Source organism: Mesoplodon densirostris, chromosome 9 (assembly GCF_025265405.1).
Source record: "Mesoplodon densirostris isolate mMesDen1 chromosome 9, mMesDen1 primary haplotype, whole genome shotgun sequence".
NCBI classification, from domain to species: domain Eukaryota; kingdom Metazoa; phylum Chordata; class Mammalia; order Artiodactyla; family Ziphiidae; genus Mesoplodon; species Mesoplodon densirostris.
The window spans coordinates 98,488,556-98,514,180 of record NC_082669.1 but is presented as its reverse complement, the minus strand read 5'-3'; the positions used below and the strand labels follow the sequence as shown (position 1 = coordinate 98,514,180).

At 43.7% G+C, this 25,625-nt stretch overlaps 1 protein-coding gene across 2 annotated transcripts in view; it reads left to right on the top strand.

The window, feature by feature from the left end:
• CREB3L2 (cAMP responsive element binding protein 3 like 2) overlaps nucleotides 1–25,625 on the top strand; it is a 124,350-nt gene that overhangs the window by 66,880 nt on the left and 31,845 nt on the right. For both annotated transcript variants that reach the window (XR_009533346.1, XM_060107896.1), the window contains exons 2-4: nucleotides 3,852–4,068; nucleotides 20,756–20,931; nucleotides 22,576–22,663. Coding sequence is in view for 1 of the 2 variants with exons in the window: in XM_060107896.1 (XP_059963879.1) it covers nucleotides 3,852–4,068; nucleotides 20,756–20,931; nucleotides 22,576–22,663 (481 nt within the window). In the remaining variant the exon portion in view is untranslated. The remainder of the gene's footprint in view (nucleotides 1–3,851; nucleotides 4,069–20,755; nucleotides 20,932–22,575; nucleotides 22,664–25,625) is intronic.

Sequence of the window (25,625 nt, the reverse complement as noted above, 5' to 3'; positions counted from 1 at the left end):
TTTGCTCCTTTCTCTTCGGCCTCCAAGACCATATGCCCCTCTCTCACTGGCATTAAAGATGGTCTGATTCTGGCCTGGTTCCTGCACAGGCAGTGGGAGCTTGACCTGTCTGCTGAGCCCCAGAGCCCATAGCTGCCAAAGAGACCCAGCTGGAGCTAATTTGCTGGGCTGAGTCACAGTGTCTGGTTGGAACAAGTTGGGCGTATCCTTGGGACCCCAAAGACACACAAGAGTCTCTCTGGGACCTTCTCAGTGCTCACCACTTTGCTGAGTTCCTCGGTGTGGGTGGTGGTTAAGCACAGTTGCTCCCTTCTTCTGAGGAGCTTCTTTTTCCAGAGGGAAGGTTGTCATAATGCACTTTTTAACAACCATGAGTTCTTCAGGACTCCCTGTCATTTAGGACTAAATTGTTTGGTGACATGATAATCACTACAAAATCCAAAGTAAGGGGAGGTCAGGGATGGTTAGCAGAGCTAGAGAAGGTTTATTATTGGTTATCCAGGGGATGTTCATGAAAACATTCATTAGTGCTGCTCAGGAGGAAGAAAATGGTGTCAGCAGAGTAGCCCAGCATGGCCAACTTCCATGGGAAAGCACCAGCAATCAAAGAGAGCCTTGCCTCAGGATTCCAGAGGCTTAGATGGGCCAGCATAGCTGGCAAGGGCTGACACTGCAGCACAGGGACAGAATTGTGGCTTGGGAATGCAGGGATTGTGAGTTCAAGTCTTGCTTTTGCATTTTACATTGTGTCATTTATTTCTCTTCTTGTTTCCTTAATTTTGGTCTTGAAAAGAATTCCATCAAACGCTTGCAGAATATTCACCCTAAGGTAACCAGTAAATTTGTCCTTGGGGAGCTGCTTAGAGAATCAGACCCTGGCTTCAGGTTATCAGAGTCAGGAAACCTGCATCCTAGTCTTAGCCTTGAAGCTGTTCCACTCCTTGACATGCAAAGTCCGGTCCATGGGCCAGCAGCATTACCTGGGAGCTGATTAGTAATGCAGAATCTCGGGCCCACCTAGATTTGTGAATCAGCATCTATGCCTTAAGATCCCCAGGTGATTCATATGCACATAAAAGTTTGAAAAGCACGGGTCTAGATGATCAGCTCAAGGAAGGCAGGGTTTTTTCTGTCTTCTTCTTTATTATTTTATATCCACAGGACCTATCTAAAGTTTAGCACATGATGGCTGCAAAATCCATGAATCTTCCTCTGACCTTGAGCATGTCCAAACTTCTAGGGACTTTGTAAACTTCCAGGGACTTAGTTGTAAAGTGGTGTAGGGAGAGAGGTGGTGAGTGGAGATGGGGTCAACCTTCAATGGTTGAAAAACTGACGTGAACATTAGAATCACAGGTGGTAGTGGTGGTTTTTATATGGTTGTCTTTGACCTACTAAGTCAAAAGCTCTGAAGATGGGTCATAGGATTTGTATGTTTTAAAATTTCCCTTTATGTTCAATAATGTTTATTACAATAGCATATATTAAAAAAATCTTTAAATGTCCCTCAAGAGGAAATGGGTAAGTACAATGTAATACAATTCAGAAATTTAACTGAATGAAATAGAGCTACACATGTAAACATGAATAAGCCTAAAAAATTTTTTGCAAGAAGAAACTTGCAGAGGAGGTGTGAAGTATGGTGCTGTTTACTTAAAGTTAAAAAAAGTCCATATGTTTGTAATAGAAACATACTTATGTAGTAAAAGTGTAAAGTCCTAGATGGGAAAAATAAACACCAAGTTCAGGGTAGTAGTTAACTCTGAGAGGAAAGAAGGGGCTTGGATAGGAGCTTCATGTTTTATTTTTTAAGAAAGAAAGAAAGAGTAAAGAAAAAAAGTTGCATTAACAATGTGGAAAAGTAAGATTTTTTAAAAAAGGAATCAATACATAATTATTCATGGTTCTATTCTCTCTAATTTTTCTGAATGCTTGAAATATTCCATTATAAAGCAACTACAACAAAATTGTTCTGGTGATTGTGATGCAGACAGTTGGCATCTGGGAATTCTTGCCTTAGATGCTTCTAAGGACCTTTCAGTTCTAAATATGTTTGTATACAGAGAAGCCTCTCCCAACCACCCTGTCTTGTTCTCACAGATGACCCATGCCTATTAGGATGTGCCCAAGGCCTGTGGCTTCTCTGCATTCTGTCCTGATGAGATGCAGCCATTTCTCATGTTTGTGCTATTGGTGAAACCCAGCAATCTAACTCTGCTTTAAGGACCTAGCCTGCAAGGCCTCCTCTCTGTTGTCTGCTTCTCTCCTTTACAAAAGCAGAAGTTCTGCCCTATAGCTATCCTAATATTAGAGCTCTAACCTTAGGGTTACCACCTGCCCCCCCTTCCCTAAGCTGCATTCATTTTCATAACACCTTCACTGACACTTCAGTTCAATGGTAGGACTTAGTTGCTCTGCAAATCCCAAGAGTCTTCATTGTCTACCCCAAGCATCACCATTTGCAATCAGTTCTCTTATTGCTGTACCTGCTTTCCTAACTTCCTTTCTATACCAGAGGTGTCCCTAAAGTTTAATCAATAAGGATGACACCTGTTGGTCTGTGACTCAGGGAACATTAAGAAGGTAGAAGTGGCTCCAACAGCTGGTATCAAGTGAAATTTTAAATTAAATTATATTATAATTATTTTTAATATACTCTACTGCAGTAGTTCTAAACCAAGGGTGATCTTCCTCTTACCCCACCCCCCACCCCCACCCCCCTGGCCCCAGCCAAGGGACATTTGACAGTGGCTGGAGACATTTTTGGTTTTCACAACTAGGAGAGTGCTACTGGCATGTAGTGAGTAGAGGCCAGGAATGCTGCTAAACGTCCTACAGTGCACAGGACAACCCTGCCCCCCATAACAAAGAATCCCCCATCTAAAATGTCAGTAGTGCTGAGGTTGAGAAACCCAGCTCTACAGACCCTCATATCATGAACATCCCCCTATCAGTGAGGGAGAGTAGATGGGGCTACAGTCCTGTAATGTGGGACCATGGAACGAGGGATATAGGACTCCCTGTGAACATATGTATAGACCATTTCTGTATCATTGTCATGGCATGGCGGGGGGTAGGGAGGTGTTGCTGTTGGAGATGGAAGATGAGAAGAGATTAAGGAAAAACTGGAAAGGGACAAAGTCCAGGTAGTTGGGAGAATAGAGGGAAGCTGCCTCTGATGCCTTTGAACTTGGCACTTGGCTATAAATGACACTTTTATGCTTCAAAAATACAAGATAGCTTATTTTAAAATATTCCCAATACAAAATATGGTGGATAGTTCCAGTGATGGCCCCGAGTGAGTCATGCCATCCTGTTTACACTTGCCTGCGATGTGATTTTGCAGTTCCTCTGGTCAAGAGGTGTTGTCTATTTTCCCACCCCATGAATCTGGGCTGGCGTTGTCACTTGCCTTGACCTGAAGAATGTGGAGGGGGTGATGATGTGTGACCTCTGAGGCCATGCAGCTTTGGTTTTCTCCCTCTGGGAACATCTCTACCATCCTATGAGGACTCCCAGCCTGCTAGAGCCTCTTTGAGAAAAAGGCCCAGGCGTCCAGTGTCCCAGCCCAGCCCTCTCCAGTCTTCCAGCTCATTGTGCCTCTGTCAGTGAACCCAGGTGAAATCAGCACATCCACCCAGCCAACCCACAGAGTGGTGAGAGATAATAACTCTTGCCTGTCGTAAGCCACTACTCTTTGGGGTGGTTTGCTACACAGCAACAGATAACTGGACATTCTGTATAAGGGACTTCATCTGAAGCAGTGGATGATATTTTTGCTTTAGAACATGTGTGTAAATGTCAGATCATGGTTAAGAGAAACTGAGTCCTTCCTCCTTTGTTTCTTGTAGCACTTCTCGGAGCTGCTGGATGAGTTTTCCCAGAACGTCTTGGGCCAGCTCCTGAACGACCCTTTCCTCTCAGAGAAGAGTGTGTCGATGGAGGTAGAGCCGTCCCCAACGTCCCCGGCGCCTCTCATTCAGGCCGAGCACAGCTACTCCCTGTGTGAGGAGCCTCGGGCCCAGTCACCGTTCGCCCATGTTACCGCCAGTGACAGCTTCAATGATGGTAAACCCAGAGCAGGGGAAGCAGCTGGGACCTTGGCACCTTTGGCTCTGACCTCCTTGAGGGTGTGGAGTGTGTGTTATCATTAGCGCCCCCTTCAGCCACATACCTGCTGTGTGTGGCCTTGTGCTTGGGCCATGGGGAAATGCAAAGAGGAACAGAATACCTCTCTCTACCTGAGACTGTGTACTCTGGGAATTTGCTAGAGCTGAATGGTACTAATTGCTTTCTCTGACCCTGTGGACTGGGCAGCAAAGCATCCTTTTGCAAATCAAGTTGGCCTATCTGGTTGATAATTCCAGTACATCCATTGTTTCAGAGGTCATGCCATTTTTTTTTCTGAGAAATCATTTTTGTGACCATTCTTTCCGTAAACACTTCTTGGGCATCCTCTTAACCTATTTTCAGCATGTTTCATTGACCCCATGTATAGGAGATCTTGGCTAGCATTCCTATGACTTTTTTCATTGGTTACCCTTTCATGTCCATTATCAATGCCATTAGTATGGTATGTGTTAAAGGTTTAGTTTTCCTGGCCTTAGAGATGTTCAGATGTTTTGACTATTAATCCATAGGCCTTTAATTGGTATAGGCTGTATGTATACTTTTAAAATTTAATTTTCTATGTTTGTTTTCCTAGAAGTATAATCAGCTATTTTAGTATCTTGAGTTAAGTTTTGAAAACTATATTCTCTAATACTAGTTTGACATATGCTCTCTTCTCCCAGGAGGATGAAAAGAGTGGGGGATGGTCACTAACTTGATGTCCTCTGGCTTGACCTGGATGTCCCCCTCCCTTCCTATACCACTGTACACACGGCAACATCTTGTGAAGTGGCTACCTACAGAACAAGCTCCCTCCTGCTTCTTTGGGTCAAAGGCAAATGCTTCCTATCAACTTCACAAATAGGCTATTAGCTTTGTGGAGGAATCCCTCCTCCAATTGGGGTTCTTAGGTCTACTACTGGCCTCTAAAAGAACCAACTCTGGGATCAGTAAAACATCATATCTTGGGACAGAGAATGCTCTAGGATTTTTCTTTCCCATCTCAGATCTATTCTTCCTTTGATTAGAAGTTTGCTGACCAGCAGCCCAGGAAATCTGGCCTTATATCCTCAGTGAAGAGAAGGACCTGAATCTGTGGGTGGATTCTTTCTTGATTGGACCCTCTGGAGCCTTAACTGTATTCTCAGATTTTTCCTGACAAGAAAAATGCATGATGATTTAATCCTTCCTCTCTGTGGTTTGTCCACTTTCTCTACCTCAAATCTGGAGAACAGGGTGAGGGGAAGACTCCTGGGAAGGAAGGGAAGAAGTAGAGCTAAAATAATTTGAGGATGTGGAGCTGTTTTGAGGGTAAAATGAGATGATGTGTTTAAAGAACTTAGGACAGTGCCCACCACACAGCATTTCAATAAATCAGTGTTTCCTCTTTCATCTTCTGTTGTTGTAGAGTTGTTATTGTTCTTCTTCCTGATCCCCTTCTTTTCCTCCTTCTCCTGCTTCTGTTTCTTCTGCTTCTCCTCCTTTTTGTCTTTCTTCTCCCCTCCTCTGTACTCCATCTTCCTTCCCCCTCAATTTCTTATTAAATCACTTCCAGGAATGACCTCAGTTCAAATGCAGGAATATGGTCTCTGTTATGACTACATACTCCTCATTTTATCGTTACACAGAGGACCACTGTAAGGACTCAGCCTTCTTCGGGGTTTTAGCTTAGATAAATTAATGCAGTTCCTGCCTTAGTTGTTTTATTTTTAAAGTAGACTCTAGCACTAGATGAAAGGTTGGACTAAATTGACCTTTAAGATTTGTTTCCAATCCTGAGGTTCTATGTGGGTATGGTTTCTGTTTAATATTTGTATCTGCATTTGCTCATGGTTTTCCCTGTATTCTCTTTAACTGCTTTGCCTCTGTTATTCCTACAATTCCTTTGATGTCTCTATTTCAAGCCCTACTTCCTTTGTGGAAGTCATTTCTAATACCTCTTGTATTAGTTATCTACTGCTCTGTAACAGATCTCCCAAAATTTGTGGCTTAAAGCAGTAGTAATCATTCATTACCTCTCATGATTTCTGTGGATCAGGAATTCAGGACTGGCCCACTTAGGTGGTTCTGTTTGTTGACTGAAAAAAAAATGCACAACCTAAAAGTTGAGAATTATGTTTTTTTATTTGGCGGAATTTCTGAGGACTTAAGCCTGGGAAGCAGCTTCTCAGATAGCTCTGAGGGACTGCTCGGAAGAGGTGAGGGAGGAGCCAGGATATATAGGAGTTTTTGCAACAAAAACCAGGTAGTCAGAACATCAAAAGATTACTGTTAATTAAAAAAACCCAGACATCTCAAGTTTGTGAATTTACCATTTTTCTCTGTATAGGAAGATGCAAGTGTCTGGGCTCATTGAAATCATTCCTTTGATATGCACCTTAACTATCTAAGGCCAGTATCTTGTCCTTTCCCATCCTGAATCCCCTCAGGGTGCACAGCTGGGGACAGATGCAGTGGCTAAGGGCTTGATGGCTACAACATCCTTTGTTTGCTGATATGGCAGGTGGCATTCTTTGTCCACATGGTTCAGGTTCTCTCATGAGGTTGAAATTGGATGTTGGCTGAGGCTGCAGTTATCTGAAGACTTTTCCAGGATTAGAAGACCTGCTTCTAAGGTGGTTCCATTACATAGCTGGCAAGTTGATGCTGGTGAATCAGTTCCTCTTCATGGCGCTGCTTGAGTATCACCACAGCATGGGAGCTGGCTTCCCAAAGAGTGAGGGATATGTTGGTGGTGTAGTGGTGAGCATAGGTGCTTTCCAAAGAGTGAGAGAGCCAAGACACCATGGCAGGAGCTAAAATACTTTTTCTGACCCAGTTGTGGAAGTTATTCTGTCAGTCACACAGGGGAGTCCTGATTCCTTGTGTCTGGGGACCATACAAGGATGGGAATGCCAGAAAAACAGGATCACTGGGGGGATGTCTTAGAAGCTGACCACCACACTTCTTCTCATAGTGATGTCTATAAACTGGCTTCTTCCATGTCTGAACTCCTTTATCACATGTTATCAGTGCCTTACAGTGTAGCCATTCATTCTCCTAGTGGTTCTTGAGTGGTGAAGGGAGAAGGTATAGGAGACTGAAAGAAGCATGTTCCCAGCCTTTGGTGATACATCAGGGGAGACACCTGCTCTGCGTGCCCCATCACTGTGCAGACACACTGGGCTGCAGGTATTTGTGATCAGGTTACAGTTTCCTGGCTTCTAACAGTTGTCTTGTGCAGGATCAAGCACAGTGCCAGGTAGAGGTATGTATTTTACAGGTGTTTTGTGATTCATTTTAAAAATTTATTCCTTAGCTATTCACTGAGCACCTACTTTGTGCTTAATCTGCCACCGGCTATCCTAAGCACTGGGGGATAAAGACTGAACACAATTTATAAAGATCTTTGCTTCATGGAGTTTATATTCTAGGATGTGAGGGGGGAATAGGAAATAAGAAAAAGTAAAGAAGTAAACTATGTATATGTATTCAATGGTGATCAGTGATATACAGAAAAATAAATCAGAAAAAAAAATAGGGAGATGTTGGAGGAGGGGGGAGTTTCTTAATCCATTCAAGTTGCCATAACAAAATACCACAGACTGGGTGGCTTGTAAACAACAGAAATATATTTTTCACAGTTCTGGAGGCCGGAAGTCTGAGATCAGGGTGTCAGCATGGTTGGGGAAGAACCTTCTCTGGTGGCAGACTTCTCATTGTGTTCTCACATGGTGGAAGGAGCTGGGGAGCTCTGTGGGGTCTCTTTTATAAGGGCACGAATTTCATTACAGAGGGCTTCACCCTCATGACCTAATCACCTCCCCAAGGCCCCACCTCCTATTACCATCACTTCGGGCATTAAGATTTCAGCATATGAATTTGGGAGGACACAAACGTTCAAACCATAGCAGTGGGGGAGTTGAGATTTTAAATAGGATAGACAGGGAAGGCCTTTCTTTGAAGGTAGTATTTGAGCAAAGATCAGCAGATGAGGGAAAGAACTAGGTGTAGGTCTAAGAGGCTTCTAGGCAGAGGAAAAGGCAAGTGCAGAGGCCCTGTGTCAGGAGTGTGATAACAATATAGCAATACCTATACTGTTACCATCTGTGGAGCTAGTCAGCCGTTCAGCAGCCTTGTTTCTAGACTATGCAGATCAGAGCTGGCCTAAACAATCTGGGCAACTTTCCCCTTCACTTCCGTGTTTGTTGAACACCTACTGTGTGTCAAGCACTGTCGTAGATACTGGAGAGACAACGATGGTAAAACTTACACCCAGACTCTAGGGAAAAGGCCTTGTACCCCAATACTTGATCAGACCGAATGTGAGCAGTGTCCCAAGAGGAAAAGAAACTAGGAGTTTCGTACACTAGAGTGTACGCCCAGTGAAGATCACAGGAAGAATTGCATGAACAAGGCAGAATTTCGTTTGGGCCCTAAATCATTGAGTAGAATTGAAACATTGGTGATGGTCGGAGGGAAGCACATAGTGGGCAGAGGGCTAGGACACTGATTCTTCTAAACCAAGGCTCCGACTAAAATGTTTGCAGATAAGCAGGTTTCCAAAAGTTGAGGGTCCCTTTCTCTTCCCGGTAACACTATTTCTTTGCTTTTTAATGCTAATCAGTATAAATGCAGCATAAAGGAACTCATAGGTGCCAGCTATACTGATAGCTTAGTGTGGGGAGAAATGATCAGTCAATCTTTTCCAGGAAGCTGTCTTATCGTTAGACCAAAGCACACACCATTCCGTTCCCCCCATCTGGCCCCTTCTTCCGTTTAGAGGTGCTATACTGCTGTGCACAAAGAATGTGTCGCTTGCCGTATTGTATCAATAAACAAAAGATGTTGTGGCCATCAAGCCGTCAGCCAGACTGTGCACCCCGAGGGCATTCAGTATGGAAAAAAGCAGGATCCTGGCCCTAGAGAGTTCTGGTGCATATCAAAGGAATGATTTCAATGAGCCCAGACTCTTGCATCTTCCCACACAGGGAAAAATGCTAAATTCATTTCCTTGAAGTGTCCGGTTTTCTTCAATAAACAGTAATCTTTTGATGTTCCGACTACCTGGTTTTTGTTGCAAAAAGTCCTGTATATCCCGGCTCCTCCCTCACCTCTTCGGAGCAGTCCCTCAGAGCTATCGGAGAGGCTCTTTTCCAGGCTTAAGTCCTCAGAAAGTCCGCGGAATGAAACATAATTCTCAACTTTTAGGTTGTGCAACTTTTTAAGTCAACACTGCAATAGGCCATGCTGGTAATTTGCTGAGAATAGGTACAGTGGGTCAGATGTATTTTGCAGAGAGTTTCTGATCCACAGTTCATCTTTGTTAAGTACCAGTTTCTCTCTGAGTTAAAGCTTTCTATGCCAGCTTTTGTTTTTTTCTAGCCACACAGCATGCGGGATCTTAGTTCCCCAACCAGGGATCGAACCCGTGCCCGCTGCAGTGGAAGCACAGAGTCTTAACCACTGGACTGCCAGGGAAGTCCCAGCAAAAGCACTTTTATAAGTAGGGGATAATGAACATGGATGGGAACCATTTGGGATGTGTGAAATCAAAGGTAGGCAGTGTACATGAATGGATGAGGAACTTGCCCAGGAAAGCTTTGTCGAGTTCCTGGCTTCAGTTGTTTTTCTGTGGATATACAAATGTTTGGGAACAGACTTATTTGATTCATTTGAACCCCAATTTGCATCCGCCTTACAGGAGGATTAATTCACAAAGATCCCTCTGGTGTCAATGCTCTCTTAAGCAGATTGCCTTCCTGATCGAGGAGGATGATAGTTCTTTAGGCAACGCATAAATAGGCAGCATTTTAAAATTACTGTTTGGGGCTTTCCTGGTGGCGCAGTGGTTGAGAGTCTGCCTGCCGATGCAGGGGACATGGGTTCGTGCCCCAGTCCGGGAAGATCCCACCTGCCGCGGAGCGGCTGGGCCCGTGAGCCATGGCCGCTGAGCCTGCGCGTCCGGAGCCTGTGCTCCACAACGGGAGAGGCCACAACAGTGAGAGGCCCGCGCACCGAAAAAAAAAAAAATTCCTGTTTGCATTAAATTTAATATTCTTCATCTTTTGCATTGTTTAAACAGCTTAAGCAAAACTAGGAATTCTTGTTTCTAGTGATGGATAGTATTTCATTATATCTCAGGAAGCCAATGATTCCAATCTTCTTGTCCAGTTTTACTGAGATTAAATGCAATTCTTCTGTAACTGCTTCCAAGCCTGAAACAAAGTGATAAGCTAAACAGTTCAAGTACAGACGCTCTCTCAGTTTACTGGATTTCTCTCTTTTTTTCCCTCCCTCTTACTCCCTTTTCTCCTCTCTTTCTCTCTCCCACCATCATCCTTCTTTCTTTCTCTTCTTCCTTCCTTCCTTGTTCTTTCTTTGCTCACTCTTTTCCCTCTTCCTCCCTCCTTGAACCACAGGCCAACTATATTGGGCAAATGTAGGTGTTCTTATCCTGTTAGTGTATCATGTTCTTCAGATGGACTGTAGACCCCTAAAATTATATGCAAAATTTTGGACTGTCACCATTTGTCAGTTTTCCTGCTGAGAACATTTATAACTTTTTTTAGATCCTCAAAAGAGTCTGTGACCAAAAGAAGGTTGAGAAACACTAGTCTAAGATTACACAGGAGTCATCTGTCTTCAGGGCTGAATTTGACTGTAGACTTCTCTGAAACACTTGAGTTAAAGAACTTCACATCATTTGGCAACCACAGGAGCCAGTCCTAGGAATGTGGGCTCGACCTTCAGAACCACCAGAAAGACATCCTACATTCAGCTCGTTCATTTCTGCCCATGATTAAGGCTGCTAAGCAGGGTTTTCTGTTCTTTAAAAAAAAAAAAAGTAAGGAGGTTATAAAGAGATAAGCAGAAGCTTCCAAGTAGATTGAAGAATAAAAAGCTTATATGTGAATGACCAAGTCTTGCACCTCACCACCTGGAGGGTATCTTCATGAGTTACTCTATTTTGGTCATGTTCCTTTGTAATTAAATTGGGATGCTAGGTATTCATTTGCTTTGTTAGTTAATTTCAGTCTTCTTCCTAAAGAAGAAACTTAGTGGTGCTGGATGAAGGCTGTTCAGAGAGAACTAGACATGGCCCCTATCCTCCAAGATGATATAAGAACCAAGTTGGAAATAATATAGAATATCAACAGATTCAGCATAAAATATATTAATACATAAGTGATCTACTGGCACCATGCACAAGCCAAGGTAACTTTATTTTGGGTGGAATAAAGGACAATAACTGTGGCTCTTCCAGGTCTAGAGAGGGACCAGCACATAAATAATAATCATCTTCCTTCAGGTTAGCCTGGTTACACTTCTAGAGGAGTAGGGCAAGTGATGGCTGGGTACATTGGCTTGGTGTGGATATCCTAAGTTTAAGGAGCTGTTTTCATAGGTGGGAATGAAAACAATACTCTGTGAGCTAAGCATGAACAATGCTGCTGGTATGAGGTAGCCTGATGGAAGGCGGAGACTCAGCATTTAATGGGAAACAAGGCCTTAGGAAAGTGGGATGGTGTTTTTTTTTTTGGAGACTAGAAGAAGAAAATGATGTCTCGTGGCTGATGATGCCAGAGCAGGGAAGGTGTGCATGGATATAGCAATGCAGGGAGAAGTGGAAAGGCGTGTACCATCCATGGCAAAGAAGAAATGGACTTTGAAAGGATTAGATGAAACCCAAAGCAGTATTAGCATACACCATTGGGTATGCTGAATAAAGGGCAGAGATGAGTCATGGGTGGCTTAGGTTTCCTGTTTGCAGTGGGAAGACCTCTTGATGTTGAAATATTCCAAGGCCATGGGACCTGGGAAAGAAAGTCACAGAGAGATGAAAAATAGCTGTATCTTCATCACATTTGATTAGAGCTGTGGGTCTGAGCTGAAAAGAGCATGGGTCTGAGCTGTCTTAGAGGGGTAGATTCTAGGGTAAAAAGAAGGCAGATATGTCTGTCATCTACCTACAGAGAGTAGCTGGGTCCCCTGACATGGATGCGCTACAGAAAGAACCTGATGTGCTTGGGGTAGACAAGCAGAGGAAGAGCCTTCCTTTCCGACTCTGAAGCCTGGGCTAGTGGTGTATGCTTTTTTGCTATTCATCATCCTTTTGAGATTACCTTTTATTATCTTTTTCTAACAGGTTAAGAAAATAATGATACTTACCCCCTTTTTAGAAGTGAAATAATGACTTCTTCGTTTGCCTGGCCATTGCAATGCTAGAATGGTATAAGAAAGCAATATGTACAGCTATCTAGCGTTAAACTTACTCTATTCATGGGTAAGAGTCATTAATTTTCATGAAGGAAAAGAAATGTACACACAAGGTTTTTTTGCGTGTATATACTAAGTAAATCTTTTGAAATCAGTCATTTGCTCCACAGATATTTATTCAATGAATACTTTAAACACAGTATCCTATGGGAAGACCTGAGATGCCAAATGCAGAAGGAGTATAGCAATTCATCTCTGGAATCAACTTGCCTGAATTGGAATCTGGACTCTGCCACTTACTAATGGTGTGATCTTGGGCAAGTGGTTCAACTCTTGTGTTTCTTTCCTGATCTTTTTTTTGCGGTATGCGGGCCTCTCACTGTTGTGGCCTCTCCCGTTGCGGAGCACAGGCTCCGGACGCGCAGGCTGAGCAGCCATGGCTCACGGGTCCAGCCGCTCCGCGGCATGTGGGATCTTCCCAGACCCGGGCACGAACCCGTGTCCCCTGCATCAGCAGGCCCACTCTCAACCACTGCGCCACCAGGGGAGCCCTTTCCTGATCTTTAAAATGGGAATAATAGTAATAATAATTAACCTTGTGCTGTTTTGGGGGGGAGTAAATGAGTTAGTATGTATTAAGCATTTATAACAGCACCTGGCAATTAGTAAACACTAAATACATATTAGCTCTTGTTATTATTGCCTTATGTACATTACCACATAATTAAATACATAGTTTATCAGCTGGCCACAATATGAACACCAGAGTAAGGGAAAGAGGTTCTGTAAGCACAAGCACAGAAAGCATGGAGTGAGGGAGGTGTACAAGAGAAATCGCATCAATCACAGAAACCTGTGTAAATACGTGAAGACATTTAGGACGGTGCCTGGCACACAGAGAGCTCTCAGAACATTTTAGCTATTATTTGCTGGTGTTAAACTGGAAGTCTTAACCTCAGGAACATTGGATTAGGAGTCCATATAAATGAAGGTGAGAAGTATAGAAAGAACCAATATTGTACCTTTTGTAGTGGCTAATTATGGGCTCAAAATAACATTAATTGAAGAATACTCACTTTTGGCTAGAGATCTGTTTCATCATTGATCTCTTGCAAAGCATTATGCAAGAGGGGCCAGGAGCAGGGCTGTGGGTCTGCTTTGCCTGGGTGTGGATGCCAGGTTGGCTGTATACCAGCTGGGTAACGTAGGGTGAGGGAGTTAATCTCTTAGTGTCCTTGTCTATAAAATGAGGGTAATCATAGTACATACCTTCCAGGGTCACTCTTAGGATTAACTTAATTAATATATATCTAAAGCATTTGGAATAACGCTTAGCACATAGTAAACACTCACAGTTCAGTGTTTGCTATTTTTACTATTTTCAACACTTCTTCATGCCACTCACCACTGGAGGTGATTTCAGGGTCCAGGCACTCAGGGAGGGGACCCTGGGTGGGCAGGCGCCTACCTTCTGTCTGAACGTGCGGTGGGCTACAGCTTAATATGATTCTGACATATTCAACTGCATTCCTGCCCCTCTCCCAGCCTCCAGAACCCAGCCTTAGCATTTTCCTTTAAGAGATGTTTACATCAAAAGTCGGCCAAGATTTGCCAGCTCCTTTGAAATTTTTCAAAGGGCAAACACAGTTATCAAATGCTGAAGGATTTAGATGAGGCATACTTCTTTAATTTACAAAAATTTCCTTTTTACTTTAGACATTATATAAATAGCTAATGGGTACATATATCTGTATATCATGTAAGTGGTATTTGTCCTATGTGATTTCTCTTTTTAAAAGTACACAGACACACCATATATACATATGTATATGAGTGTATGTGTATATATATATAAAATACACACACATATATAAGACATATTTATAAAGATACTACCTACTCCCAATTTAGAGTTTAATCCCTTTTTTCCCCCTTCCCAGGAATCAGTATCTATTCAGTGCCATTATTTACGCAGCACATGTGGAAATGATTGAGGACCTGCATTTTGGTGTTGCCTCTATGTTGGCTTTGGTTTGTGGGGTTTTTAGCTGCTATCTTGGTAATCTCAGCATCTAGCCCCATTGCTCATAGCTGCTCCATTTCATCCTTGGATATGAAGGACTCATTGCCATGAGACAGTGGCTTGCTTTTATTTTCTTGCTGACAGCTAAGTGGTGATGCCGAGGAAATTTGCCAGTCGAGTCTGACCTTTGATAGGGAGCTGTTTATTTTATTTCATTTTCTATTTTTTTATAAAGTTATTTTATTTATTTACTTTTGGCTGTGTTGGGTCTTTGTTGCTGTGCACGGGCTTTCTCTAGTTGCGGCGAGCCAGGGCTACTCTTTGTTACGGTGTGCAGGCTTCTCGTTGCAGTGGCATCTCCTGCTATGGAGCATGGGCTCTATGTGTACGGGCTTCAGTAGTTGTGACACGTGGGCTCAGCAGTTGTGGCTCGCGGGCTCTAGAACGCAGGCTCAGTAGCTGTGGCGCATGGGCCTAGTTGCTCCATGGCATGTAGGATCCTCCAGGACCAGGGCTCCAACCCGTGTTCCCTGCATTGGCAAGTGGACTCTTAACCACTGCGCCACCAGGGAAGCCCAGGAAGCTGTTTAAATAAAATCAGATGATACGCTGGTTGTGCTTCTTACTCCCCACAGTGCACTACTGACCTTATTGGGTGATGTTTTCCTTCTGAAATGAAACTTAAAAGGCATATAGACACAATTTACAAAAAAAATATTTCTCGCTCACTATCTGAGCTTCAAGTATTAGAAACTGGACAGTATATAGAGTGTATACTGAATCTTGTTTTTGTAGGTTTTTGTTTTTTTTTTTTTTTTTTTTTTTGCGGTACGCTGGCCTCTCACTGTTGTGGCCTCTCCCGTTGCGGAGCACAGGCTCCGGACACGCAGGCTCAGCGGCCATGGCTCACGGGCCCAGCCGCTCCGCGGCATGTGGGATGTTCCCAGACCGGGGCACGAACCCACGTCCCCCGCATCGGCAGGCAGACTCTCAACCACTGCGCCACCAGGGAAGCCCAGGAAGCTGTTTAAATAAAATCAGATGATATGCTGGTTGTGCTTCTTCCTCCCCACAGTGCACTACTGACCTTATTGGGTGATGTTTTCCTTCTGAAATGAAACTTAAAAGGCATATAGACACAATTTACAAAAAAAAAATTTTCACTCACTATCTGAGCTTCAAGTATTAGAAATTGGACAGTATATAGAGTGTATACTGAATCTTGTTTTTGTAGGTTTTTTTTTTTTTTTTTTGCGGTACGCGGGCCTCTCACTGTTGTGGCCTCTCCCGTTGCGGAACACAGGCTCCGGACGCTCAGGCTCAGTGGCCATGGCTCACGGGCCCAGCTGCTCCGCAGCATGTGGGATCCTCCCGGACCGGGGCACGAACCTGTGTCCCCTGCATCGTCAGGTGGACTCTCAACCACTGCGCCACCAGGGAAACCCCGTTTTTGTAGTTTTATCAATAACTCAACCATCTAAGTTCTAAGCCATGGTGCTCTGCTGATCTTTTGCCAGTGAAATAAAACTACAAAAATAAGGTCACGTAGAAAAATTGTAACATATTCTGCTGATTCCCTTTCCCTTTATCCTTTGTTAACCCCCTACCTCACAGGTTACATTTGTCATTTTGTTTTCTCCAATTTGATCTTTATTTCCACTGAGGGACAGAGTACAAGCCAATACCTAGTAGTTCAGAATGAAAGCTGTTTTCTCTAATTTCAACCGCCACTGGAATGTTCTCACCAAACTTCTGGCTAACTTTCTTCAACTGAAATCATTTATTTTATTATATAATTGGTAGATCAAATCAATCAGTCTACAAATATTTATTGATATGGTTCACCGTTGGTGGTTTAGAGGAATTATTATGGGAACAAGGTGTAACTATTTGTTGCCATAGATTCTGATGGAATGGATTTAATTTCTTGTATATACATGCAGCTGTATTGTATCAGCCAGCTGTATTCCTGCATAACAAATCACCGCTAAACTCATTAGCTTTGACAGCCATCATTTGTTGTTAGAGTTCACATGTCTGTGCCTTGGCTGGAGGTGGGCTGATTTAGGCGTGGAGGGTCAGGGGCAGCTGGGTGATTTTGCTGATTTCAGCTAGATTCACTCACATGTCTAAGGCTGAGAGTTAGCTGATCTTGGCCAGGCTCATCTGGGAGCAGCTCTGATTTGTGTCTGTCCTCCTTCTGGGATCAGTAGATTGTCCTGGCACATCCTTCTCATAAGTGTGATGGCAAAGGTACAAGTGCGTAAGTTCAGTTGTACAAGTGCATTTCAAGACTTGACTTGTGTTACAAAGCTAACATCCTTTTGGCCAAAGCCAGTCATGTGGCCAATCCCAGGGTAGGGATTAGTCCCCAGTGGGAGGGCACTGCAAAATTACATGGCAAAGGACAGGGATAGAGGGACAACTGAAGAACTGGAGCCAGTTATGCAATTTATAACATATATTAAGGTACTCATTGACTCTTATTAAGTCAAGGGACTCTAAAGGGGCCACTTGACCCACTAAGGCTTCCACCTAATAATTACCATCATAAAATATGAAGCAGAGCCGGCAGAAGCAGGCCATGTCCATGTGCGATCATCCAGGGACAGTATATTCCCAGTATAGGAAATTTACAAATAGTATGAAACAAGAGAAAAAAAAAGTCACTCATGTTCTGAATTATTCTCCAGAGATATTTTTACTATTTTGACATAATTCCTTTCAGTCTTTTTTTCTAACAGTTTCTTCATTAATAGTACATAAATTTATATTCAGGTTTTTTCCTTAATATTCTATCATAACTCTTTGCCTTGTTATTAAAAAGGGTTTAAACATGTAACATTACTGGCTGCACAATATTTCCATTGTGTGGATGTACCCTAATTCATTCACTTTGCCCTTCCTTCTTACTCTTTTGGTTACTTTCAGTGTTTTGTGATTATAAATAATGCTGCAGTGAGCATATTTGTGCACACATCTTTTTTAAAAAAATATTTATTTATTTTATTTTATTTTTGGCCGCATTGGGTCTTAGTTGCAGCACACAGGCTCTTTGTTGTGGCACAGGGCTTCTCTCTAGTTCTGGCACGCAGGCTCCAGGGCACGTGGGCTCTGTATTTGAGGTGCGCAGTTTCCCAAGTGCGTGGGCTCTGTAGTTTGTGGCACACAGGCTCTCTAGTCGAGGCATGCAAGCTAAGTAGTTGTGGCGTGCTGGCTTAGTTGCCTCACAGCACGTGGGATCTTATTTCCCTGACCAGGGATCAAACCCACATCCCCTGTATTGTAAGGCAGATTCTTTACCACTGGACCACCAGGGAAGTCCCTGTGCACACATCTTTATCTACATGTTTAGTTGTTTCTTTAATGGATCGGGAGATCTGGGTTCTGCCACATATTTGCTGTGTGATTTAGGCCTGCATGTTAGTTTCCTCATCTATAAAAACACATATCTGAGGTTGATGGCCTTAAACTTCTTTCTAATTCAAAAAACATCTTTCAAGGTAGAGTAATAAATTGCCGTACTGAAATGAAAGCATGAAGGCAACACCAGTTGTTTGTCCCCAAAAGGTTCAGGGTAGGAGAGGCAGCTTCCTTGGGCTTTTCTCTTGCAAGAGTTCAGGGGAAGTTTTGTTTCATAGTTCACATATCATTATTTGTCCTTCAGTGTCCATCTCTGATACAGCAAAGATTATATAACAAATTTTAAAATAGGGGTGTAGGCCACTGAGCGTGAAGAATATAAACTATCTTGGGCTTCCCTGGTGGTGCAGTGGTTGAGAGTCCGCCTGCCGATGCAGGGGATACGTGTTCGTGCCCCGGTCCGGGAAGATCCCACATGCCGCAGAGTGCCTGGGCCTGTGAGCCATGGCCGCTGAGCCTGCGCGTCCGGAGCCTGTGCTCCGCAACAGGAGAGGCCACAGCAGTGAGAGGCCCGCGTACCACAAAAAAACAAAACAAAAAACAAACAAAAAAAGAATATAAACTATCTTGACCTATTCTATGAATGTGTGTGCTTTGAGAATGGCTTAGCCAGGTTGGAAGAACTAATTTCATTACCTGCCTCTATTTTGCTTGTAATTTTGTATTTGCTTTTTGTATTTATTTTTACCTATTGTGCCTTGTGAATTATGTTTCATCACAGTAATTGTAACCACACAGCCATGGGATCTGGCCTTATCTCACCATTTCCTGGTAATTGCATGTGACCTTTTCCTCAGGGATGCCTCCTTAACTGTTAATTTTAATATATACTGAGACTATATTTCATCTTACTATCTCTCTTTCAGTCTCTGCTAGGGGTAAATATTGCTCAGTGTGGACAGGCTGTAAGTGCTGACAAGGCAGAGGTATGAACACATCATTGCTGAGTGGAGAAAATGTGATCTGTGCTCTCTGTCTCTCCAGCCCCTCCTGACATCTGTCCTAAGTGTGTCTTCCTTACAGGTGGCAGAGACCTCATGCCTCAGCTCATTCTGGGAGTGGTGTTAGGTGCTTCGTTTGGTTCCTCATCCAGTTGCTTCCCCAAGCTGAGCTGGGGGGCCCATCTGCCCAGCAGGGTTCTGCATCAAGTACAGTGTGGTCTCCATCCTCTGGCTGCCTTCAAAAGGACCTTTGTTACCTGCCCCTCCCGCTCGGCCAGGATGTGGCGCACACCCCGGGAATGATGGAAATCCTCCATCGCCCCGTAGCACTCAGCAGCTCCATAGAACCAGCTCTAAAAGCAAACACCTTCAACCAACCTAAGTCTTGTCTGTCTTTATTTGACCTCAGGAAATAAATTGGGGCTGGAATAATTAACTGAGTCAGTTAGAAATTGGATTTGGGGGAAAATTATTTTCTATGGTGCATGTGAATCTAACCTTTCCCTGTGTTTGAAGGAAGTTGCTTATGAAATACAACCTTCCCTGGTGGCGCAGTGGTTGAGAGTCCTCCTGCCGGTGCAGGGGACATGGGTTCGTGCCCCCGTCTGGGAAGATCCGACATGCCACGGAGCAGCTGGGCCCGTGAGCCATGGCCGCTGAGCCTGCGCGTCCGGAGCCTGTGCTCCGCAACGGGAGAGGCCACAACAGCGAGAGACCCACGTACAGCAAAAAAAAAAAAAAAAAAATGAAATACAACCTTAACAATTGCGAACTTTAGTTTTTAGCTTCCGTGCCCACTCTTCACTGCCCTCTTGACAGTTCTGAATGATGTTCATGTACCTTTTCATAAGAAAAGTTGAGCCCAATTCTTGAGTGTAAAATAATTCATAATGTGAATGACTTTGCTCCCCTGGACAGTAATAGTTCATGAAGCACCTGGTGTGTGTGTGTGTGTGTGTGTGTGTGTGTGTGTTTAAACGTTTTCATAAAGCAAGGGAGCATATCTTTGCTTTATTTTAGTCTTGTTTTAGTAAAACTGGTAAAGGTGAGGAATGCTGACTTTGGGAATCTCTGACTTGTTTTCTCTTGTTCTGCACCTGTTTGCAGCCTTCTTGCTATTGTTCCCTTTCCTGCCCTCCTCCCTCCTTTCCCAGGGCTATGCTGAGGTACCTGCTCTGATGTAACTTGGTAAGAAATGCAGGGTACCATGCAGGCTCCCAGGAGAATGTCACTGAGTGATGGAGGTGCTTCTGTCTGTTCGGTGCTATTGCTTTGTTGTGATCCCCAGGCCCGTGATCGTCACGAAAGCCAGAGGCAAGCCAAGACCAGACTTGGCAAGATGCCGCCCTTTCCTCTGGATGAGCATTTCATCCATTTCAGCAAAGGGCAGATGTCTGTTACAAACTCTGAAGTTTCCTAGAGGGCTAAGTAAAATTCTGGAAGTCTAGGTCAGGTGTAAGGCATAAGTGGCGCTGTAGAGAAGCAGACTAGGACCAATGATGGTGAGTGAGAAGAAAAAGAAGAAAACAAATAACCATCCACTGGGGAGAAGGACAGAGACCTGTCTCCAGTCCTGTTTCCTGAGACCCTGGTTGTCAACCATTCGCTTCTTTCCTTCTTATTTTTAAATGCATTTCTTTCTTTCTTTTTCTTTTCTTTCTTTCTTTCTAGATAATATATTAATTGGTTTGAAAACCAAAAAGTATAAAACACTACACATTGAAATTCTCTCTCCTATCCTATTCCCCATCCACCTAGTCTCCTTCCTTCTCTGCCCAGAGAGCCTAGTTTCTTTCTTTTATATGTATCCTTCCAGAGTTGCTTTAGGCATCCTTACACTCAAGTGAATGCAAGTATAGATTCTCACTTTGTCATTCATTTCTTCATCCATTTATCTCCTCTCTCACATCCTCATTTTATTTCCTTTTATTCTACTCACAATAATTCTTTGTTGGAGTTTTTTTTTTTTTTTTTTTGAGGAGAAAGGTCAGTGCCATTTGTTTTACTTATACCTGATGCCCTGAACAGATTCACATGTGTGCTTATCTTTTTCCCACAGATGAAGTGGAGAGTGAGAAATGGTACCTGTCTACAGACTTTCCATCAACAACCATCAAGACAGAGCCAATCACGGACGAGCCGCCCTCAGGACTAGTTCCGTCTGTCACTCTGACCATCACTGCCATCTCTACCCCTTTTGAAAAGGAGGAACCCCCTCTGGAAATGAACACTGGGGTATACTCATTTTTCCTCCATATAAACAGATTGGATCAAAAGATACGGATCCTCTTTCTCCAATAAGGCATTTAATCTTTTTGGAGCTAGTGGTTGTATATGTTTAAAGATATATAACTATATATGTATGTAAAAATGTATTTATGTATATATCTAGGATATGTTGATTTGGTGTCAGCATTGCTTATATCACTTCCTTTAAAGGCATTTCCAGAAAAATTGGTAGCAAGTCTCATTTCATTTTTTTTTTTTTGATTGCTATTACAAAATTTAAAAAATACATAGATATCCACGGGGAAAAAAAATTCTCCCTGGGACTGATTTTTAAGCCAGTGGAAAGGGAGTGGTTATGATGATGATGCGATCCATGGCTTTCTGTGCCGTGGCAATAGGGAATGCTAGTTCCTGTGTAATACTTTACTTTCCTAGTGTAGTGCTCAGTTGCCCTGACTTAATTCAGGGATCTCCCACCTACCAATTCCTAATGTATTCCCCGTGGAAAACATAAGAAATCTGGAATTTCTTCCTTGCTCAGTTCCACACCTACAGCAAGTAAGATTTAGTTTTACTCCACCTTCTCTTTGGGTATTTCAGTGTCTGGTGATGGACCAGAGTCATACTTGTACATCTTCTTCCAGATATTGGAATCCAGTCCTAACTTTCCTTAAGTTCAAAGTCACAGGTTATAAACAATGACTCCACTGACGGTCTCTAAGTCAGATCTCCTCTGAGCGAGGTATAGTGGTCCACCTGTTCAGGAAAAGGTAACACAGCAGTGGTGGGGCCACTAAGGCTTTGCTGCGTACTCACTCCTGTGCTCTTTGCCTTCCATGCGTGTGGAAGATGAGGGATTGTGGACAGAGCATTTCTGCACTGCCCTCTAGAATTCCCTTCTCAATAGCTACCTGAGTCTGTTAATCGGACTAGGCTTCTGGAGTCTGTATTAGTCTCCTTGCTCCATGAGATTTTAGTTCAGTTCGTTTTCAAGCATGTCACTAAGAAAGGGCAGGGTCATGGCCTTGCTCCCCATGCACGGGCCAGATACCTTTCCTCCTTCCTGTACTCAGTGTTTCATGGTTAGTTGCTGTCAGTTGTCAGGAACCCGGAGAGAATGGATGCAGCTGGGTTCACACAGTTCCTACCGCAGGACACACTGCTGGAGGCCATGACCCTTAAAAATGTACCAAACTATTTTGTGATAAAAGGCCGTTATAGTCCATAAAAACAATAGAAAGAAAGCACTGATAAGTGAGCCCTGGAGTTTTTTGGGTTTTGTTTTTTTTCTGGCTGCACCATGAGGCTTGTGGGATCTTAGTTCCCCAACCAGGGATTGAACCCAGGCCACAGCAGTGAAAGTGCTGAGTCCTAACCACTGGACCACCAGGGAACTCCCGAGCCCTGGGTTCTTAATTTTAGAATTCTGAGGGCTCCGTCACCTGTACTGCCAGGTTTGGCAATGAGGGAAAGGTTAAGGACTAAAACACCTCCCTGTCCAAGAAGCAGCCTGCACTCAGCCGGGCCTCGCCAGCCCCAGAGAAGCAGGGCTGCCCTGGGAGGAAGACACAGATGACAAATCACCCTCCGGGGTGTCTCTTCAGGTTTGTTATTGGTTTTTAAAAACTGTGTTTGAAATTCTTCCTTTAGGTTGATTCCTCGTGCCAGACACTTATTCCTAAGATTAAGCTGGAGCCTCATGAAGTGGATCAGTTCCTAAACTTCTCTCCTAAGGAAGGTCTGTCCACTCTCTCCTTTGGGTTAACAGATGTGGGTGCACCGTCTAAAGAGATGGGGAATGTGCGAGACAGTGCTGGGCTTGATTGTACCAAAGGCAGAACTTGCTTTATGAAATAGCTCTGTTCTTGATTGTAAATACAAACTTTGAAAGCTAAGTTTTTCCAGCTAAATCATTACCTTGTACACCTAGGCAGGGTGACTTTTCAGCATGTTCATAGACTGCTGTGACTTGGGTGCTGACAAGGGGACAAGGGAACCGCTGCCCTCAAGCCCTCGTGTGGATAAAACCCAGCTCCCTGTCCTGGAGTGATGATCCACAGAGGCAAATAGGGACATATCCAGAAAGGCACCTGGCCTACTTACAACAATTCTAGTTTAAACCCTTTGTGAAGTGAATTCATGGTTTATCTGTCTGAACAATTCAATGTTTTTAAATGTTGATTGCAGATGAGAGTTGTTGCAAGGAGCCTCTCCTTTGTTCCTGCATCCTATTGGGCTTCTTGCCATCCATTCAGAATTAAGGAGTGTCACACTTGGGGTTATCACACTTTCACTTTCTTCTTTCTCTGTGTCAGTCTTTTTCTTGTCCCGTATGAAGTCCATAGTCAGGAATCCTGAACGTAGACCCCTAAGTCTCACGGAGTCTAGGAAGCTCTCTCGGCATTTTTTTTATTCTTTTCTTTCTTTCTTTCTTTTTTTTTTTTTGGCTGCGTTGGGTCTTCGTTGCTGCACGCAGGCTTCAGGAGTTGTGGCGAGCGGGGACTACTCTTTGTTGCAGTGCACGGGCTTCTCACTGCGGTGGCTTCTCTTGCTGGGGAGCACGGGCTCTAGGCACGCGGGCTTCAGTAGTTGTGGCACTTGGGCTCAGTAGTTGTGGCGCACAGGCTTAGTTGCTCCGTGGCATGTGGGATCTTCCCGGACCAGGGCTTGAACCCGTGTCCCCTGCATTGGCAGGTAGATTCTTAACCACTGTGCCACCAGGGAAGTCCCTCTCAGCCTTTTTAATTGGGTTACTTTGCACAGATCCTGCTCTTAATTCTGTGCCTTCAGACAAGCCATCCCCTCCCTTTTTATTTATTCTTTTGGCACAAGGTTAGAAAGGTAGAAGGGTAGCTCATTGGTGTGGTCGACAAATAGGAAATTAGTATATGCACTTGTCATGGGAAGGGTATCCGTGCTACCATGGGAAGGGTATCCGTGCTACGGTGTAGATGTAATGTGCAGATGTTACATAGTAGCAGTGCTCACGGAAACAAAGTCTACCTTCATTCCACCAGAAACATACTCAGGATTTGATCCGTGACAACTTAATCAAGGTTGGCATTTACCCTTTATCATCAGTAAAGAAAGGATTCTGTTTTTAAAATTAGAAATACTGACTAAAATCCATATTGAGACAGTATTTCTTTTCACTGAGTGATATACGTTTTAGTGCCTTTCAGCTTTATATACTGCTCCAAAGTAATTCCTTTCATTTTTGTGACACTGGTTACAACTATCACATACATCTTGCTTTTTTAATCTATGGTGCAATATGCTTCAGAAAATGTCACAACTGTACCAGTGAATCCCCTAGTGGCTTCGGAATCTGGGATCACTGGAGGAGAAACGTTTCAAGGGTAAAGTAAATGGCCGTCCTTCCTCATTATCCTAGATATACAGAGAGGAGGAAATTCAATATCCTTGAATGCAACAGGGCTTCTAGGCAAAGTAGCCGGTTGACCCCAGCCCTGTCAGTAAGTAATCCAAGAGCAACATTTCAAGTGATATTTAGAAATCTGATACCGAGGCACCTGTGGCCAGGGCAGTAGCTCTTAATAAGTAAGAGGAGATTCGAGTCTGCTTCACTTTTCCTGCCATGCCATTTTCATTGTTTGTGGAGCACCTTCTGCTTGGAAAGGAGAAAGGTATTAGAATAATTAGGGCTGTGCCTAGTGAAAGGGACAAGTGAGCTCTGGTATTCTTGGTTAGTTCTGCAGACTCACCGCTCAGCACGGCAGACAGCAGGAGCCCCTGTTAGGTTTGGCCTCTCCTGGGTTTTGTTTTGGTTTGGCTTTGGTTTGCTTGTTTGTTTGTTTACCATGGTTAAAAGATAAACATTGTTAAAAGATAAACTCTAAAAAATTAAAAATTTTAAGAGCTTATTTGAGCAAAGCTTAATTACATTCTGCAGCGCCAAACCAGTTACAAGTTTCCACTGACAGGAGCTGGGGGGAGACTTTTATAAAGAAAAGGTGGAAGCAAAGTAAGGAAATTATTATTTTTTTTTAATTAAATTTTTTATTTTATTTTTGGCCGCCTTGGGTCTTTGTTGCTGCGTGCAAGCTTTTCTCTAGTTACGGCGAGCGGGGGCTACTCTTCGTTGCTGCGCAGGCTTCTCTCTGTGGTGGCTTCTCTTGTTGCGGAGCATGGGTTCTAGGCGCACAGGCTTCAGTAGTTGTGGCACGCAGGCTCAGTAGTTGTGGCTCACAGGCTCTAGAGCGCAGGCTCAGTAGTTGTGGCGCATGGGCTTAGTTGCTCCGCGGCATGTGGGATCTTCCCGGACCAGGGCTTGAACCCGTGTCCCCTGCATTGGCAGGCGGATTCTTAGCTACTGCACCACCAAGAAAGCCCAAAGTAAGGAAATTATTGATTGGATATAACTTAAAGCCAAGTTGGCTGTTTGTGACCGGTTGTCCTAGGTTTCAGTCTGGTAACCTCGAAGCATTTAGAGGCTTAGACCTTGGTTTGCCTACGCAGGGCCACCAGAGCACTGGAGCCACCCCAGTCTGATGGCTTCCTTGCTTAATTCATCTGACACCACAGAGTGCCATAGGTCATCATGGCATTGGGAAAAACTTGGTTAACACGCTTGGGACTCCTTCCTAGGTGAGCGCATAAGTTTAAGGCGCATACCTACCCTCCTTAGCTGCCTGGAAGTGGTGGCAGAAGAGTTGGCAGTGGAGATGCATAGGATTGTT